This window comes from Augochlora pura, chromosome 11 (genome assembly GCF_028453695.1).
Source record: "Augochlora pura isolate Apur16 chromosome 11, APUR_v2.2.1, whole genome shotgun sequence".
In the NCBI taxonomy this organism is placed as follows: Eukaryota; Metazoa; Arthropoda; class Insecta; order Hymenoptera; family Halictidae; genus Augochlora; species Augochlora pura.
This window is the reverse complement of record NC_135782.1, coordinates 2,380,540-2,396,957: the sequence shown is the minus strand read 5'-3', so window position 1 is coordinate 2,396,957 and position 16,418 is coordinate 2,380,540. Positions and strand designations below refer to the sequence as shown.

General features: G+C 44.6%; 3 protein-coding genes across 7 annotated transcripts; 2 read left to right on the top strand and 1 right to left on the bottom strand.

Annotated features, from left to right (window-relative positions):
- The first annotated feature begins 1,157 nt into the window (after positions 1 to 1,157).
- Cyp4g15 (Cytochrome P450 4g15) lies at positions 1,158 to 5,072 on the top strand. Its single transcript, XM_078194214.1, has 8 exons — positions 1,158 to 1,271; positions 1,642 to 1,883; positions 2,162 to 2,359; positions 3,152 to 3,404; positions 3,618 to 3,813; positions 3,888 to 4,082; positions 4,172 to 4,409; positions 4,499 to 5,072. The coding sequence occupies exons 2-8, from the start codon at positions 1,655 to 1,657 to the stop codon at positions 4,861 to 4,863; spliced, it is 1,674 nt and encodes a 557-aa protein (XP_078050340.1). The 5' UTR covers positions 1,158 to 1,271; positions 1,642 to 1,654; the 3' UTR covers positions 4,864 to 5,072.
- A 288-nt stretch (positions 5,073 to 5,360) lies between these two features.
- On the top strand, positions 5,361 to 9,585 carry LOC144477143 (uncharacterized). Its single transcript, XM_078194631.1, has 8 exons — positions 5,361 to 5,686; positions 5,758 to 5,978; positions 6,093 to 6,290; positions 6,370 to 6,597; positions 6,672 to 6,847; positions 7,468 to 7,593; positions 8,454 to 8,565; positions 9,422 to 9,585. Exons 1-8 carry the CDS (start codon positions 5,361 to 5,363, stop codon positions 9,583 to 9,585), a joined length of 1,551 nt encoding a protein of 516 aa, XP_078050757.1.
- Positions 7,623 to 16,407, bottom strand: LOC144476892 (uncharacterized). 5 transcript variants are annotated; one of them, XR_013495094.1, is made up of 5 exons: positions 16,082 to 16,407; positions 15,202 to 15,441; positions 14,967 to 15,119; positions 9,878 to 14,904; positions 7,623 to 9,784 (listed from the first exon to the last, which is right to left on the bottom strand). XR_013495094.1 is itself a non-coding variant. In XM_078194207.1 (4 exons), the coding sequence occupies exons 1-4, from the start codon at positions 16,193 to 16,195 to the stop codon at positions 11,641 to 11,643; spliced, it is 3,771 nt and encodes a 1,256-aa protein (XP_078050333.1). In that variant the 5' UTR covers positions 16,196 to 16,407; the 3' UTR covers positions 7,623 to 11,640. The 5 variants fall into 5 exon arrangements, 1 of the variants encoding a protein (XP_078050333.1); XR_013495096.1 differs by having other exon boundaries at positions 7,623 to 10,545; positions 10,930 to 14,904; XR_013495095.1 differs by having other exon boundaries at positions 7,623 to 11,076; positions 11,564 to 14,904.
- Positions 16,408 to 16,418: the final 11 nt, after the last annotated feature.

Sequence of the window (16,418 nt, the reverse complement as noted above, 5' to 3'; positions counted from 1 at the left end):
ATCACTTCCGGAATCGAACGCAGAAAATTGTGTCACAGGTCACGACACGTTGCGCAACCTTTCGACCGATTCGAACTTGGAATTCTGCAAAAGTATAGCAATCCGTGTGGGCAACGAATCGATTCGCAAGAAACAGGCAACTTGAAATTACTTTTGCGTGCGTTACATAAACCAAGAGAGTTACTCGGCAAAGACAAACGTTTCCTAGAAAGCAAAATGCATCCCGATCCGGGCTCCTTGCTCCGTTCGTACAAGGAGATCACAAGTTTCGTTTAGTTTGGTTTAGTTTATAGTTTGGCGCAGTTGGCGCGCACGAAGCAATTTCATTAGAAATTTTTAGAGTCGACCGTCGCCGATGGCCTACGATCATATTGTTTGTAAATTACAATATCGAGCGACGAGTATCAGGCGACTGGGTCAAGGCGGAAACGCTTCTACGCTTTGGATGACTCGACGCAATCTGTGTTTTCCCAGCTTTCGACTCATCGAAAGCTACATTTTTCCACGTGCAACGAGTATGGACGACTGGCATGATTAGGCACCTTTCTTCGCGCCGATTCTATTCAAGCCCTTCGAAATGTACCATTTCAATGGATGAACAACCCCTTCTCTTCTCTCCTCTCCTCTCCTCGGTGTGGACGAGCCTTAAACGATCGCGCGCAGGCCTTTCTCGAATCTATGTACCACTTTCTTCTACTATGCATCAATGAAGAATGCGCGATTGTTCCAGTAGCTATCTCGTTCAAAACTCTTATTCCTAGGAAAAGGTCGGCGACCTTTCGCACCACTGATATTATACCGCGTCCCTTGTTCTCAAGGATTGGACACATGTTGCCGAGATAAAGCCCTCCGAGGAGTTTCCAGTCGCCGACTAACGGACTTTGTTTAACTCTCGCTCGGAAAATTTGCTACCGCGTTCGTCCTCGTGACGAATCCACCGAGATTATCGGCCATCTCGTTTACAAAAGGACCGACAAGGACCAGGTTAGAAGGCTGGTCCCAGCGCATGGTCGAGGAAACACGAAGAACGAGGAGAACGAACCGAGGAACGAAAGAGGGAGAGAACGGCGGGGCAAGAGTTCGATCGCGCGATAATTATCAATTCCAATAGAAGCATGTGGCGGCTATTAATTAGCGCCGCGACGGACATCCAAGTAGGGGTGATTGTAGAAAGGCCTGGTTATAAAAGGGATCGCGGCAAGTTGTTCGATCAGTCCGGTAGTGGTCCATCGACGAGAATTCATCGTGTTAGTGGTGCAAAGGATATATAGGTGGGTCGCAGATCCTCGAGTCAATTTTTCGATTGGTGTCGCGGTCCGTGATGGACACGCCGCGACACTACCCCCGATGATCGGATTCTCCGAATTTTCCCCAGGACCCGAAAGTGCTTGTGAAACTACCGAGTGACTCGTCGAGTTATCGAGCTCCGCGCGACAACGTGGTTTCAAAGTCGAGTCACGATTCCTCGTCGTTTCCTCGATTCCACCGATTTTGCTCGCGTTCGATCGGCGGCGGTCAACCTGTTTTCCACTTTGTTCCAATAATCCGCGTTTTCCGCCGACTATTTTTCGTAGTCTGTCGAGAGCCCTCGGTTACTCTCCGTAAGCAAGAATCACGATGCGGGATTCTGTTTGGTTTCAGAAACGCGTAAAGCATGTCTGCTGCTGGGCCGGAAATAGTCGCCGGGTCGATGGCGACAACCTCGGCCACCGGCTTCTCGGCCACCACCGTATTTCTCTCCCTTCTGATACCTGCACTCGTACTCTTCTACATCTACTACCGCATCTCCAGACGTCACTTGATCGAACTGGGCAATAAACTGCCCGGTCCACCCGCGCTGCCAATTATCGGCAACGCTTACGAACTGATCGGCAGCCCCGATGGTGAGTGCTCTCGTCTTCGTCTTTGGCTAGCATGTAAAGCGAATTGGAAACCGCTTTTAGAAAGTCTAGATCCGAGATCGATCCACAAAATCCGCGATCCAACGAAGAAAGTCTTTCGGCAAGAAATACGTTTAACGCGCCGCCGACACCTTCGTTGAATCGTTGCATTGGCATCGGCATCGGCATCGGCATCGGCGTCGGTTTAGAGTTACGTAAATCGAACGAACGGTCAGAGAGAAGCTCTAACCGGTGACTTGCGTTTGTCGCGATCGTTTCAGCGATTTTCCAGAAAGTCTACCAAAGGTCATTCGAGTTCAACGACGTGGTGAGGCTGTGGATCGGACCGAAGCTGGTGGTCTTCTTGACGGACCCGAGGGACGTCGAGGTGATCCTCTCGAGCCACGTGTACATCGACAAGTCGGCCGAGTACAGATTCTTCAAGCCTTGGCTTGGAAACGGTCTCCTGATCTCTACCGGTAAGTTGCCCTCTTCGTCAGTCCCATAAATCCTTGGAGTCGTAGCGCGGAAATAGTATCCGTTTGGAATCTCGTTTCCGCTCGCCGGTTATGTCAGGATCTACGCGGCGTTTACCATTACTCAACTTTCCAACGATGTTTGCCTCGCGCGCGCGCGCGCGCGCAACCAATTTCACCGCGAGTCCTCGGCAATGCCTCGGAAAAGAAAAACGGAAAATACTTTGCATCTCCCTCGGGTTCCGACTGCTAAACGAGCACGCGCGCGCGCGCGCGCGAACCCTTCCAGCAGAACGGAGTCGCGAGCACTTTTTGCCGCGCGGTAAATCTCGCGGATCGCAGGGTGACCCGGCAGCGTTGCGCTCGGTCTAGCGATCGTGTGTGTACGTTACTTTCTCGCCGTGTCTAGATATCCTTTTTTTCCCCATTTAATCGTCAACGTAACAGGGAGCGGCGACACGTAACTGGTCGAATAGGCGCGCGTGCATCGCCGAACGCCGCACACTTTCATCGTTTTATCCCGCCTCGATTTTCCGTTGTCCCCCTTCCCGCCGTTCCGCGTTCCGCGTTCCAGTTTTCAGTTTTTGGCCTCTGGAAAACATCCCACCGTAGCTCGGGTTGCTCGATGGACGATCCAACTGCGCCACTTCGCTTCTTTTTTCTCCCCCTTTCCTCTCGCGCAGGAAGCGCGTTTTCTCCTTCGCGCACTCCCCGATCGTTCGCTCTTCCGCTTGTCACGACTCGGCATCGTTATTACAACTCGGCATGTAGCTAACCATGAATATACATAACCAGGTCCGAAATGGCGTGCTCACCGCAAGCTGATCGCCCCGACCTTCCACTTGAACGTCCTGAAGAGTTTCATCGACCTGTTCAACGCCAACTCGCGCGCGGTCGTCGAGAAGTTGCGCCAGGAGGGCAACAAGGAGTTCGACTGCCACGACTACATGTCCGAGCTGACGGTCGAGATCCTGTTGGAGACCGCGATGGGCGTCTCGAAGAGCACCCAGGACAAGAGCGGCTTCGAGTACGCGATGGCCGTGATGAAGTACGTTATCCGTTTGTCCCGTCGTCTCGCGGCTCGCGGCTCGCGCCTTACGCAAACGCTTTCTTCCTTCGGAGAAAGTCGGCTCGTTGATAGTTTGCGCGACTGTGTGTATAATACCCCGCGAGTATCTAACGTATTGCGTAAGAACTAGAACACGCGGCGCGAACGTTTCTGCGCGTTTCGATTCTTGAACGCGAATCGACCGATTTGCAGGATGAGCGAAATCCTCCACCTGCGTCACACGAAAATCTGGCTGAGGCCCGACTGGCTGTTCAACCTGAGCAAGTACGGCAAGAACCAGATCAAACTGCTCGAGATCATCCACGGTTTGACCAAGAAAGTGATCCAGCGCAAGAAGGAGGAGTACAAGAGCGGCAAGCGCAACTTGATCGACACCAGCTCGCAGAAGGTCGGTCAAAGAACGTCGTTCTAATCTCGATCACGATCGAGTCAGTCGACTAATAGAATCGTAACGCGTTGCAGTCGGGCAACACGATCGCCGTCGAGGGTGTCTCTTTCGGCCAATCGGCCGGCCTTAAGGACGATTTGGACGTCGACGACGATGTCGGCGAGAAGAAGAGGCAGGCTTTCCTCGACCTTCTGATGGAGGCTGGACAGAGCGGCGTGGTACTCAACGAACAGGAAGTCAAGGAACAAGTCGACACCATCATGTTCGAGGTAAGATCTCCCCTGGCCGCGTTTGCTCTCTCGCTCTCTCGCTCTCTCGCTCTCTCGCGACCCTGTAAACGAGCGCGCGTGTCGTTTAGGGACACGACACCACCGCTGCCGGATCCAGCTTCTTCCTCTCGATGATGGGCTGCCATCCGGAGATCCAGGAGAAGGTGATCCAGGAGTTGGACGAAATCTTTGGCGACAGCGACAGGCCGGCCACCTTCCAGGACACCTTGGAGATGAAGTATCTCGAACGTTGTCTCCTCGAGACGCTTCGTATGTACCCGCCTGTGCCCATCATTGCTCGCGAGATGAACACGGACGTGAAACTGGGTTGGTATCGCGGCTCGTCTTTTGCCGAATCGATGCTTTCGAGAGTACAGTCTGTTCGTTAATTCGACCAATTTTATCTGCGATTCCAGCGTCCGGAGACTACGTCGTGCCAGCCGGAGCCACGGTGGTTGTTGCCACCATCAAGATGCACCGACAGGCGCACATTTACCCGAACCCAGACGTCTTCAACCCCGACAACTTCCTGCCAGAGAATACGGCAAACCGCCATTACTACGCGTTCGTCCCGTTCTCCGCCGGGCCACGATCCTGCGTCGGACGCAAATACGCGATGCTCAAGCTCAAGATCGTCCTCTCTACCATCATGAGGAACTTCCGCATCAAGTCCTGCGTCAAGGAGTCCGACTTTAGGCTGCAGGCTGACATCATTCTGAAGAGAGCCGAAGGATTCAAGATCAAGCTCGAGCCGAGGAAGACGGTGGCAGCGACCGCTTAAAACGGAGTCTTTCAGTAATTCTTTAGATAACGCTGTTAATCTTAATGTTTCTATTAATTAATTCAGCAGAAAGAATAAATGTTTGATGATAATGTGTTGATTGGAGATAGAAGGCGATCGCGAGGAAATTAAACGTCGAAAGATTTCCTATTACGTATCGTACGATTCTATGTAAATGTTGTAAGTATATTAAAGAAGCTTACTGAGAACGTTTATTATTATTATTATTATTATTTTTATTATAATAACTATTATTACTATTATTGTTGTTGTTATTATTATTATTATTAATATCATTATTATTATTATTATTATTATTATATAATATAATTACATACGCTGATATTTATCTCGGACAATAAATTATACATAGTTACAGCTGCGAAATCCATATCGCGAAGTTGTCTCGTTGCCCGCTAATTTGATCCGCTACGTTAATGCTAGTGTACATATTATAATATTCGAGAAACAAACTCGAGTCTAGGAGAGAATTGGAAATGTTACAGAAGCGAGAGGAGATAGAAGGAGGCAGTGGTGGCAGCACCCTGCCGAAACGACGAGATGAAACAAAATTCCGCGACAAATATAACAAAATGGCTGTTCGAGACGAACCGGACGAAAAGTATGACGTCGTAGCTGTTCTGAAAAACGACGACTACTATGACGACGAATCGTCGAGCGATTCGAGCAGCAGGGAGATAGAACGCATCGCGTATCCGGCGGATCTGAAAACTCTGCCCCAAGCTGAATGGCACGAGGTCAACAAGATTATGCTGGAATTGAAAGCCGCGTTGCCGAATTTAAGTGCTGCTCGAGTCAGAAGGTCCTTGTCGTCATAGACATAGAACTGCGATCGATCCCCGGTACCAACTAATTGAAACTGATTCGAAATAGACACCGCATACCGTATCACGAAGCGATTCTGCTCGAGCTCGAGGAGAGAAATTTCGATGACGCGGCCCGTCGGATGAGTGAGCTGTTGGAAATTGACGAAACGATTTCCAAGTCTTCGGTAGGTGCTCTACTATGGAAGAAACCATCTCTAGCGGAGCGGAAAGACTTCTTGGAGCGGCTGCAGGAAGGACTGATCGCGTACGAGAAAGCGACGAGAAGGAGTGAGTTGTCTCCCCTGGAATCGTATAGAATTCGGATCACTTTTACACGGAGCTGTCCTACAACTAACAGATTTCGTTTCCATCGTTTGTTTGTTCCATCGTGTCTCTTCCTAGACGATTACGTATCTCGAGCAATAGCCTTCTTGGACACCGCGCTATTCTTCCAGAGGAAAACTTGGGAATGGTGGTGGTTAGCCGAGCATCTCTATAAAGCAGCCCTTTCAGCTGCAGAGCTAATCGACGACGACGACGACGATCGTCAGACAATTACCCTGGTCCGTTATCTGTACGGTCGATTTCTTTTTTACGAATGTTAGTTTCTCGTCCCTTTCGAATTCTTATTCGCAAATCATCAAATTATAGCGAAAGATTACAAATGTTTCTCGAACAGTACAGAACTCCAGAGAAGCTTTGACGTACCTGAACGAGGCACGCGAGGCTTCTGAAAATAAGACGTGGAACGCTTCGAAAAAGCTCGGTGAAAAACAGGCCGCAATCTTTAGGGAGTGCAACGTTCTTCTGTACAAAGCTCTGCTGATCCTTGCGCGAAAGGATCGACCCAACGATCCCAACCAAGCTTTGAGAGCCTCTCTCGAAGCCCTTGAAAGGGCGACCGACGGTAGTTCCCACCGAATCTCAATATATTATGAATGGTCATGATGATGCCATAGTAAATCGAATGTCAAAACTCAGCCGAAGCCGCGGAATATCTGAACGAGACGCTGCACGAACTCGGGAAATGTTACATGGCTGTGAACGACGTGAAAAGCGCGCTGAAAACCTTTTCGAAGCTACTGGCTTTGGCAAAGAGAGTTCCAGATCCTGAAGGTGTTTGCAACGCGCACACGGAACTGGCATTCGCTTACAAGGTAATTTTCTTTACTTTCTTTAGTTCAAAATAAATTGAATTTGCCGCCTTGGGTTGTGACTCGTAGCGCTCCTTGCGGTAAACTCGAGAAGCTTCTTTCGAGGTTCGTCCAGCGCCAATTAGCCTCGTGGTAAAGCGCTGAAACTGCTAGCCAAGCGGTGGCACCTCTCGCGGCGAAATCCAGAAGCTTCTTTCGAGGTCCGTACAGCGCCAATTAGCGCGGTGGCAAAACACTCAAACTGCTAGCCAAAGTCGACTGTCGGTAATTTGGCTAACAGTTTGAAGGTTTTGCCACCGCGCTAATTGGCGCTGTACGGACCTCGAAAGAAGCTTCTCGAGTTTACCGCAAGGGGCGCTACAAGTCGATCAAACGCGGGAAAATTTGAATTCTTTTCAACGAAAGAAAGAAGCAGAGAGCACTCCTTTATTAAGCCCTTGTCCGAATGTTCAATAATTACCGGAAATCATCGGAACTTCCCAGATTTTCGAAATTCGAAAGTACATACATTGATGCTTATAACTTACCCTTTTGTGAACGATCCTCGAGACAATCCCGAAAGACGTTGCTGCTTCGACCAAATTAAGGCTGAAGTATTAAGTAGAAACGATTTACGTGCTTAGCAATTAAACGACGACGCCCGCACAGAAAAGCACTTGCGGATGCTACGGGAGACCGCCGCAGAGCTGAATCTCTTCGAGAAGCTCGCAGACGCGCATTATTATACCGGCGAGCATTATCTGAGCAAGGTAAATCAATAGAATAATAACAAAACAGGTTGCTATACTAGCTAACTTATTTACGAAAACGTCTACAATGGTACATAAAAAGAGACAAAAGTATGAAACTGAGTCGCAGCGATAAGCGTGTAATAAAACAGTGTAAAATATGTCATACAATCTCGTAAGGCGGCGAATATTTTTGTTCGCTTTAGAATTTGAATGATTACTGACAATTTCAATATTTTAAGTCTCGAATATTCGGCATTCGAATTGACCCAACCGCCATACGAAGGTAGACCAAATGAACCCTTCGACGCCACTGTTATCTTAGTTTGCCGGCTCGATTACACGATATAATTTCATTCGTGCAAGAACATGAAATGTTAAATTTGCACAACATCGTGCAGACATAGTGCGTCGCTTCGGTAACTTCTACTTTAAACTCTTGTCGTGCTAATTTCTTTACTGTTACAAAAAATTCTTCACAAGAAGAAGAAGAAGAAACTTGTGTGCTCGTTGTGTTTAATGTTGACGACAAAAGAACAACATTTAATTCGAATTGAGAAGAACGGAATAACATTCGTCTCATCGACATTGCGAATTGAGACCATCAAGGTATGACAAGGGTATAACGGAAGCGTGATCGAAGCGCACAAATTAAGTTACTACACCATATTTCTTGAAACGAATGACATACCGGTACAAGAATAACAAATGACGTCGGGTCGAAGAGTTTCAACAAAATTGTGAATGAAAAATTAATGAAAATCTCGCAACAATTAGTTAGATAGAGTCGGACGAATTGGTATGATAGAGAAATGAATATACCACAACAGAAATAATTTGCAACTCTATCTAATAATTCGCACGCGCGTGTGTTTGATCAGGGCAAGCTGGACGTATCTACCGTTCACTTGGAGGAGGCTCTGAAATTCTACAATGACCTCGACATGTCCGGTGAAGCCGACAGAGCCAGATGTGTCGCCGGAATCTCGAAGGGTACCCCCTGTACTGTTACAAAACTAAATGAACAATGAAAAATGGCTCGACCCTAGAACCACCGATTCTTTCGCGTGCCGTTCGATGATAGATTACGAAGCCTCTTATAAAACATTCTTAACGCCAAAGCTATCATCTTTACATACGTTACAATAAAAATTTATGTAATTATTATTATAAGGCAATCAGCTTGCTTAACTGTGCGATTGGTTTAGCGTTAAGGAAATTCGATTGTTCGCGAAAGGACCACGGTGTTTCTATTGTCATTGTCAACGGGTAGAAGAGCGGCTAAAATCCCGAAAAGTCGGGCGCGTTTCGCGAGACACACCGGGTCGCTTACAAATACAGCTATTCTTTATTCTATATTACAAATGCACAATTATATTATAGATATCGATGCGACACGATAAGAACGTGACCGTCGTGCGGTGGGGTTACAGAACTAGACTTAAACGTAAAACTAAACCGAAATACAATACGCTATTTCTTACCCCGCTTTCCACCTGAGTGCATGTTACCTATCTGTCTGGCAAAAATTGAGGGGCGCGGATATCCGCGAACCGCAAAGTCCGTTCAAAGAAATTTCTTTGAACGAACCCACCCGCTCACGCGCAGAGGTGTGTCTCAACAACTAAACCATGTACACGTCTCTCCACAATACGTCAGATTTACGCAATTATAATGTGAAATTAATCTTACTACTAACTGTTTGGCCTATTGCAATCTCTTTCAGTGACAAAATTAGTTTGTCGAAAACAACAATATTCACAAAGTATATTGCATTGAATCGATACGCAATAGCCGCCGATAGAATATTCAAGAGCCTAATAGTTTGCACACCTCTGTGTATCCGTAGGACAAGAGAGGATCGAGAAGTACTGGGATCTGCTTCTGCGATGCGGTGCGCACGATCAATCCGCGACCCTGGCGATCTGTCGGTGGAAAAGCCTGAGAGAGCCGTTCTGGCACTGGGAGACACGCGGTAACTACACAAACGACGAGCTCGACTGCTTTCGCTGATCGCGCGTTTTTCGTATCACACCGAAATCTCCCAAACCGGTTTCACCCTCCGCCGATTTAAACTACCGATTAGTTTGGTAGACCTCCGTTCTCCTGTCTTGGTCCCACGTCTTCTCCAATTCCCTCTGATCATTTTAGAAGAAGGATCTCTAATAAAACAGCTGAACCGAATTCAAATTTTCATCTGAGATTTGAGGATCTGAAAAAGTGCAAATGAAAATAAATCTGGTCGAAAAATAAGATTTCAATGTACCCCAAGATTGAAAGATTGCATTGTAGGGAGTTCTCTTACGTGATACGAAAGATACGCGAACGCGCCACTCGGCAATCTGTCGACCGGATCGATGGCAAGGACTTTTTCTACGTGATCGTCGTTTCTGTTCGCAGTGTACTTCGTTCCATGCGATTGTAGTCTTATGTGCAAGAAATTCGTTTTGTAAACATCTATCCTCTCTCAATGCTTCCTTAGTGAGATGTACTCCTTAGTCTTATAATAATACGTATGTATGTATACATGCGAATGTACTGACTGTGTTGAAATGGCCACTGCGTTTCCTCCTACACAATTCGACATTCGGTGACGATTCCCGTGGGATCGTTCGTGTAACATCATCGGACTACCTTGTTCGCGAGACACGCTACGCAGATAAGACCGATGAGATTATTAAGATAGACTTCTATCGATTGATAATTGGCTCATCGGATGGTCCGATGTCCAGTCGAACTTGTACGAGCTTGTCTTTTGATTTCAGAAGAAGAATCGTATTCGGACATAGGATACGAAGCTCCGGAAGATACGATCTCGTTTTTATCGTCGTCCTCGCAGAGCTTCACCGACAATGGTCAAGGAGATATGATGCGGCCATGAATAATCGAAGATTGTCGCACCAAACGTTCACCAGTTTCTGCTCGATGCGCAGGTAAGTTGCAGGGGGAAATTTTTCGAGCTTTTACGCTGACCTGTGTATAAATGTAACCACCATGAGAACTGGGTATAAATGAAGGAAACTTCACGAACGGATATACGAAACAACGGTTACGAATAAACACGATTTCCAAATAATATAATTACTTAAATAACAAAGATTAAATTTTACAATGCAATACTGTCACAGAAATATTTAAAATGTTTAAAACAATTCTCGTTCTCGACGGATTAAACCTTCTTGCATCTTACATACGTATGTATAAAATTCGAGCATTATCGATGCGTGTCTCTTTGCGAACAAGATTAGAAGAGATTACACGGCATTTTTGCTTTCACGGAAATCGAGATTTCTTAATATTCAAATATATCATGCAAGAATATACAAACACGCATATTTAAAAATCACTGGTATTCACCATGTGAGAATCGTTTGTTTAGAGAAACACTGTTGGACAAATTGATCGAACGCAATACCGAGGTGAAAAACTGTTGAGAGTTCTGCCTCAAATATTCCTGTTGGAACGGTTCCTCCAAAGGTCAAAATATAATATCGTTGTATTCTCCTACAAAAGAGAATACGAATTAGAAAACTAGCTTTATGAAATTCAAGTAAGCTACTCTCGAAAACATTTTGTGAGAATATTTATATATTCTTTTCTCTGTCAGACAAAACAGACATTTTTGTTTGTCAAAAATCTTATTCGTTTCCAATGGTTTCAGTCTTGGAAACATCGTTACTGGAGAGGGGGCCACAAGAAGAAATTGCGGTGCGTGGGATTCGTTCAAAAATGAACAAACACCAATTACTGGTTGAACTCGGGACTATTTTAATGACTGTATTGTAAGAAACACAAAATGATATTGTCCATAAAAATGGTGGAAAATTACTAAAAGAGGTACATGTTTTTAGGAGCGGACGACAAAAAGGATGTATCCAAGAGAACGCGAAACGAACAATTTTAAAGCATTCCTGCAACTTTCTCGAAGTGACTCAACAACCTTAAATCAACATACGAGATGCTAACAATTGTATATGTATGTATACTCTACCGTCGGAGTCTATTATCCGATGAATTGGGCCAATGAAAATTGAATTGACAGCGACTTATGAAAAATTAATTGATCGTTTAAAAAGAAACGTTCGATTCTCGAGATTTCAGGTCACCACCGTTTTGTACTTCTCTCGAGATGTTTTCCAATGTCTCCGCGTCGTCGGAGTCGTTTCCATCTACAACCTCCGCGACATCTTGTCGCTTCTGAATCTCTGCGCTCGCTAGATCGAAGACTTCCTGCAGAATCTCGGCTGCCACACCCGCGGAATCGGAAATTGGCACTGTTACGATATTTTGGCTATTTTCTTCAGCGCCGTTGCTTGTTTTCTTGTTAAGACCATCGATAAGACTCGTCTCTTCCACGCACTCTACCTCTTCCTCGCTCTTTTTCTCAGATACTTCCATAACCTCGCACGAATTTTCGTCGCTCGAGTTCAGATCTAGCACTTGTTCCGCGCTGTGGACACTCGGCCTGTTATCGGACACTTTTTCGCAAACCTTCAAAACGTCGTTCGAACTGTTCTCGTTCATTTCGACGACTACCTCTATCTTGTCACCCTCGTCTCCTCCTTTTTCCTCGAGTTTCTCCGAGAAATCTGACTTGTCTTCAGGTTTCTCCGAGGAATCTGACTTGTCTTCGAGTTTCTCCGAGGAATCTGGTTTACCTCCAAGTTTCTCAAGGAAATCTCGTTTGTCTTCAAGTTTTTCGATGGACTCTGACTCTTCTTCAGGCTTCTCGAAGGAATCTTGCTTATTCTTCCCTTCAGACATTGTAAAGCTAACCGATTTACTCTTTCTTGTGGTCTTTTTCTCTTCGGGATTGCCAGGAGATCCCGACTTGTCCTTCTTCTCATGTTTCTCGGCGGAATTTGTCTTGTTCTCTTCAATCTTGGCGAACAAGACAGACTTGCTTCTTCTCGGGCTCTTTCTCTCTGGTGATTTACCAGAACTATCAGTAGTGGCTTTGTCCTTTCCTTCTTCGGACTTTTTGTTCTCATCAGACTTTGAAAGCAAAACTGTCTTGCTCTTCCTTGTGCTCCTTCTCTCTGGTGACTTAGAAAGATTACTACTGGGGGAATCTGTTTTGTTCTTTTCCATGAGACTCTCGGAGTTATCTTGCTTGTTCTCTTCATTTTTTCCCAAGTTACTCGACCTACTCTTTCGCGGGCTCTTTCTGCTCGGGGAACCTGTCACTTTTCCCTCTACAGGTTTGTCGGTTGAATCAGCCGTTTCCTTTTCGATATCATGCTTTTCAGACTCGTCTGCCCTCTCCATCGTCTTATTATCATTATTATCATCATCATCACCATCCTCGATCTTCTCCTCTGCCATATCCGAGGTGCTTAAATCCTTTCTTTCGACTGGATTTTTCTCAAGTTTATCAGACGACTCGGTGTCGTCTTTTTCATTACGCTCATCTTTCCCGTTGCTGTCATCTTTCTCGTTCCTCTCATCTTTCTCGTCGCTCTCATCTTTCTTGGGTTTGTCGTCTTCTTGATTCACATTTGCTTCAATTTTTTTCGAAGAATCCAATTTATCGACACCGACGTCTTTATGGACATCTTCTTCAGATTTCTCGTCGCTAATTGTTTCATTCGGTTCCACAACACCTCCTTCCGCTTCGTCGACCGCATCTGCTATCATATTCTTAGATTCAGCTTCTTTTTCATTTTCTTCCGTTTCTTCTTTCTCGGTAGATTGGCAGACTTCCTTTTCTTCTTCTCCTTCTTCTTGCTCATCTTCAAGATTGGTTAGCGAAATATCCTCCACATCTTCCTCTTCTACTTGTTCCGAGATGTTCTCGCCGTTAGAATTATCAGCGCTGCCGCTCCGACTTCTACTCGCACGACTCTTTCTGTCCTTGCCGCTTTCCTCGGTTAGCTGATCGTTATCGGACCCTTTGGAAACCACTTCCGTGTCAACGGTAGTAGCCTTCGGTTCCTCCTCTCTAGGAGAACAAATAATCTGTTCTACCCGAGAACTCGTGCCCAAACTTGTCTCGACGTTGCTCTCCAAATTACTCGCTTCCAACTCTGCCTCCTCTTCGTCGTCATCCACCGTGATCTTCACACCTTCCGACTGGTCTTCGGATGTCTCGTCTACTGCTTCACTCGTGGCCCGTAATGTCTCCTTCAGTTTACTCTCGACATCCAATTTCTGCAACTCCAACTTCGGTTGCTTGCAATGCGACAATTTATGTGTCAGGAATACAACTTTATTTTCATAATGAACTCCACACTCTTCGCAGGAATACGTTTTATTTTCTTCTTCATCGGGAGAACCCCTAGCCTCGGATTCCATGGATTCCGTTTTCTCTGACGGCTTCTTCGTCAAGACCGACTTCACGATCTTCTCCGCTCTGCCAGCGGTTCGTTTTGCCATGTTTCTTTTGGGTCTTTCGCTTTCATCGGGTATGTTCGTCAAGTCGATGGTCACAAGTGGATCGTTTGTAAATCTTAGTTTCTTCTTCTTCAGCGCACCATCGTCGACTGGCAATTCATCGATTGTACTCGTATTTCTTGAAGCATTATTTTCGGCTAAAATACTTTTCAATCTTTTACGATCAGTTTTGGTAGCAATGTTTGTGCCTGACAAAGATGTACCAGTTACCTTCATGTGCTTGATTAAAGAACCCTTGGATTCCTTGACGTTATCGTTGTTTATAGGATAATCGGAATCGAAGCTCTGACCAGTGCCTTTTCGTTTGCGAGTCACTCTAGATGAAATATTTATCTCTTGGTCGGAAAGCGATCCTTTCACGCCACGTTTTCGTCTTTTATTTGGTACTGCATTGTTATCAACAGAGTGGATATCTATTAATTTACTAGGACGTTTCTCAGCCATCTTTATGGAATCAATGCCCGTATTCTTGAGTGACTCTTTATACTCCCTAGACATCGCTTTCGGATTTGATTTTGTCTTGTTTCGATCATCTTTATTGACTTTGATCATCTTTTTCCCTTTCTGCGTTGCCGTTTGACCTAATACATCTTTAAGGAAAACTTTACAAACTTTTGTTTCAGTCGAACTCTGCTGTACATCAACGTCTTTCGCATTTAAACGGCTACTCTCCCAACAATCATTACACACACTCTCGCCTGTTTTTTCGTTCGCATGCGAACCGCTATTAGCTTTAACAGGGTTATGACATTCTACGCAGAATTCTTCCTCGTCTGATATTACAATCACCTTATTGTTCACTCTGTTATCATGTACTTTAGCTTTAGATCTTGTACTTTTCATCATGTCGGAATCGCTTGTTGTATTCTCTCTTGGTTTTAATGTTACTTTCGCGGACTCTGTGATAGTAGTTTTACGATTGACAACAGTTGTTTTGACCTAAAACGATAATGAGATATTACATAGCATCGACAACACAACTTGTTATTCTCTCTCATTACCTTTGGAAATCTTGAATAATCAATGTCTTTCTCAGTCGTCTTGTCCAATATAGACCCAATTTCATTTGATAAATTTTTTAAATCGTACAACACATCCACTGTGTATCGACAAGACAGGCATACGAGTATATTGTCTCCTTGAATTTTATCAATCTATCAGCATTCAATGGTATCAATTTTAACACAGTATCTATTAATTAATTAAATCGTGTAAAAGAGTAGAATTCTGTCATACCTCATTGTTCAAGACTTGTTGTATTTTTTCAATAGATCTAAGTTGTAAAGAATTTTCCTTACTAAGATCAAAAAGGTATTCTTTTTTTGTCAGCCGAAAGCATAAACTGCAACAGGGTTTCCGATTTTGAGACCGTTGCTTCGTAATCTGTTTATATTTTTGTAAAAATGTGCTGCACTGATTTAATTCGTACACACATTTGTGACAAACTTTAGTTTGTGACTTGTTGGGTATAGGTACCTAGAAAATCAAACTATGTTTAACACGTGGATGCAAAATTATACATTTTTTTATAATAACATAACTAGATAAACCGATTCTTTTACATTGTATGCATACGAATCGATAAACAAGTGATGCAATAAGAATTTAATTATTGAAGCATAGAACAGTGCCGAGTGTTTGGAGTGTAATTTTATAGTACAATAGAGAGGCGAGAGAGAGAGAGAGAGAGAGAGAGAGGGGGGGGGAGGGGGGAGAAAGCAGAGGTTAATGTCAACTCTCTCAAAATTGATTAAATTAAAACGTGATACGGTAGCTCTCCAATAAATAATTTGATTAACAGCTGATCTCGTAGTTTTCTAATAGAAACCAAAGTCGAGTATTGTTGGGTTTCACCCTTAAGAAATATAATGTAAATACATAGGTAGAAAATAATATTTCTTTTGTTTAATCTCATAATGGTTATATAAGGTGGAGATTCGATTATTTTCTTTTCGATTAAACAGAATTAGAAGACGTGAAATTCGAATATAAAATATTGAAAAAATATTGTTGTTGCTAATTTGCGTCTTATGCGATGCACGCTCAGATAAGTCTCAGCGAATTGAAGAAAATGCAAATGAAGAACTGATTCTATGCAACTAGTTGGTAAACTTACCGTAACCAATGAACAAATTTCGAACTGTGTACGAAATGTCTGGATATTTTCAGTGGTAATATCCAAAAGGACTCCTTCATCGCTCGCACAGAGAAAGCAATATTGTGTTGGCATACTGGATATATACAAGGTAACCAAAAAAAATTAATCGACTAACTACGCGTAATGCGCGCGCGAAACATTCGCGTAGAATTTCGTGTTGACTAAACAAAAAAGAAAGCTCGAGTTTTGGCAGCTTCGCGAATTTTAATCAACAAACGCAATAGAACGAACTATGGTAACGGTAACGGGCGCGAATTCGTGATCATTCATGATGGCGTCTGTTATGATTATCGAT

Excerpts from the sequence above, each read along its gene's own strand:
- LOC144477143 (XM_078194631.1), top strand. The coding sequence starts at position 5,361 with ATGTTACAGAAGCGAGAGGAGATAGAAGGAGGCAGTGGTGGCAGCACC. Across the intron at positions 5,687-5,757 it reads AGTGCTGCTCGAGTCAGAAG|ACACCGCATACCGTATCACG; the intron begins GTCCTTGTCGTC and ends GATTCGAAATAG. Across the intron at positions 8,566-9,421 it reads TGTCGCCGGAATCTCGAAGG|GACAAGAGAGGATCGAGAAG; the intron begins GTACCCCCTGTA and ends GTGTATCCGTAG.
- Cyp4g15 (XM_078194214.1), top strand. The coding sequence starts at position 1,655 with ATGTCTGCTGCTGGGCCGGAAATAGTCGCCGGGTCGATGGCGACAACC. Across the intron at positions 1,884-2,161 it reads ACTGATCGGCAGCCCCGATG|CGATTTTCCAGAAAGTCTAC; the intron begins GTGAGTGCTCTC and ends CGATCGTTTCAG. Across the intron at positions 2,360-3,151 it reads CGGTCTCCTGATCTCTACCG|GTCCGAAATGGCGTGCTCAC; the intron begins GTAAGTTGCCCT and ends ATACATAACCAG.
- LOC144476892 (XM_078194207.1), bottom strand. The coding sequence starts at position 16,195 with ATGCCAACACAATATTGCTTTCTCTGTGCGAGCGATGAAGGAGTCCTT. Across the intron at positions 15,120-15,201 it reads AACAAGTCTTGAACAATGAG|ATTGATAAAATTCAAGGAGA; the intron begins GTATGACAGAAT and ends GAATGCTGATAG. Across the intron at positions 14,905-14,966 it reads ATTATTCAAGATTTCCAAAG|GTCAAAACAACTGTTGTCAA; the intron begins GTAATGAGAGAG and ends TTATCGTTTTAG.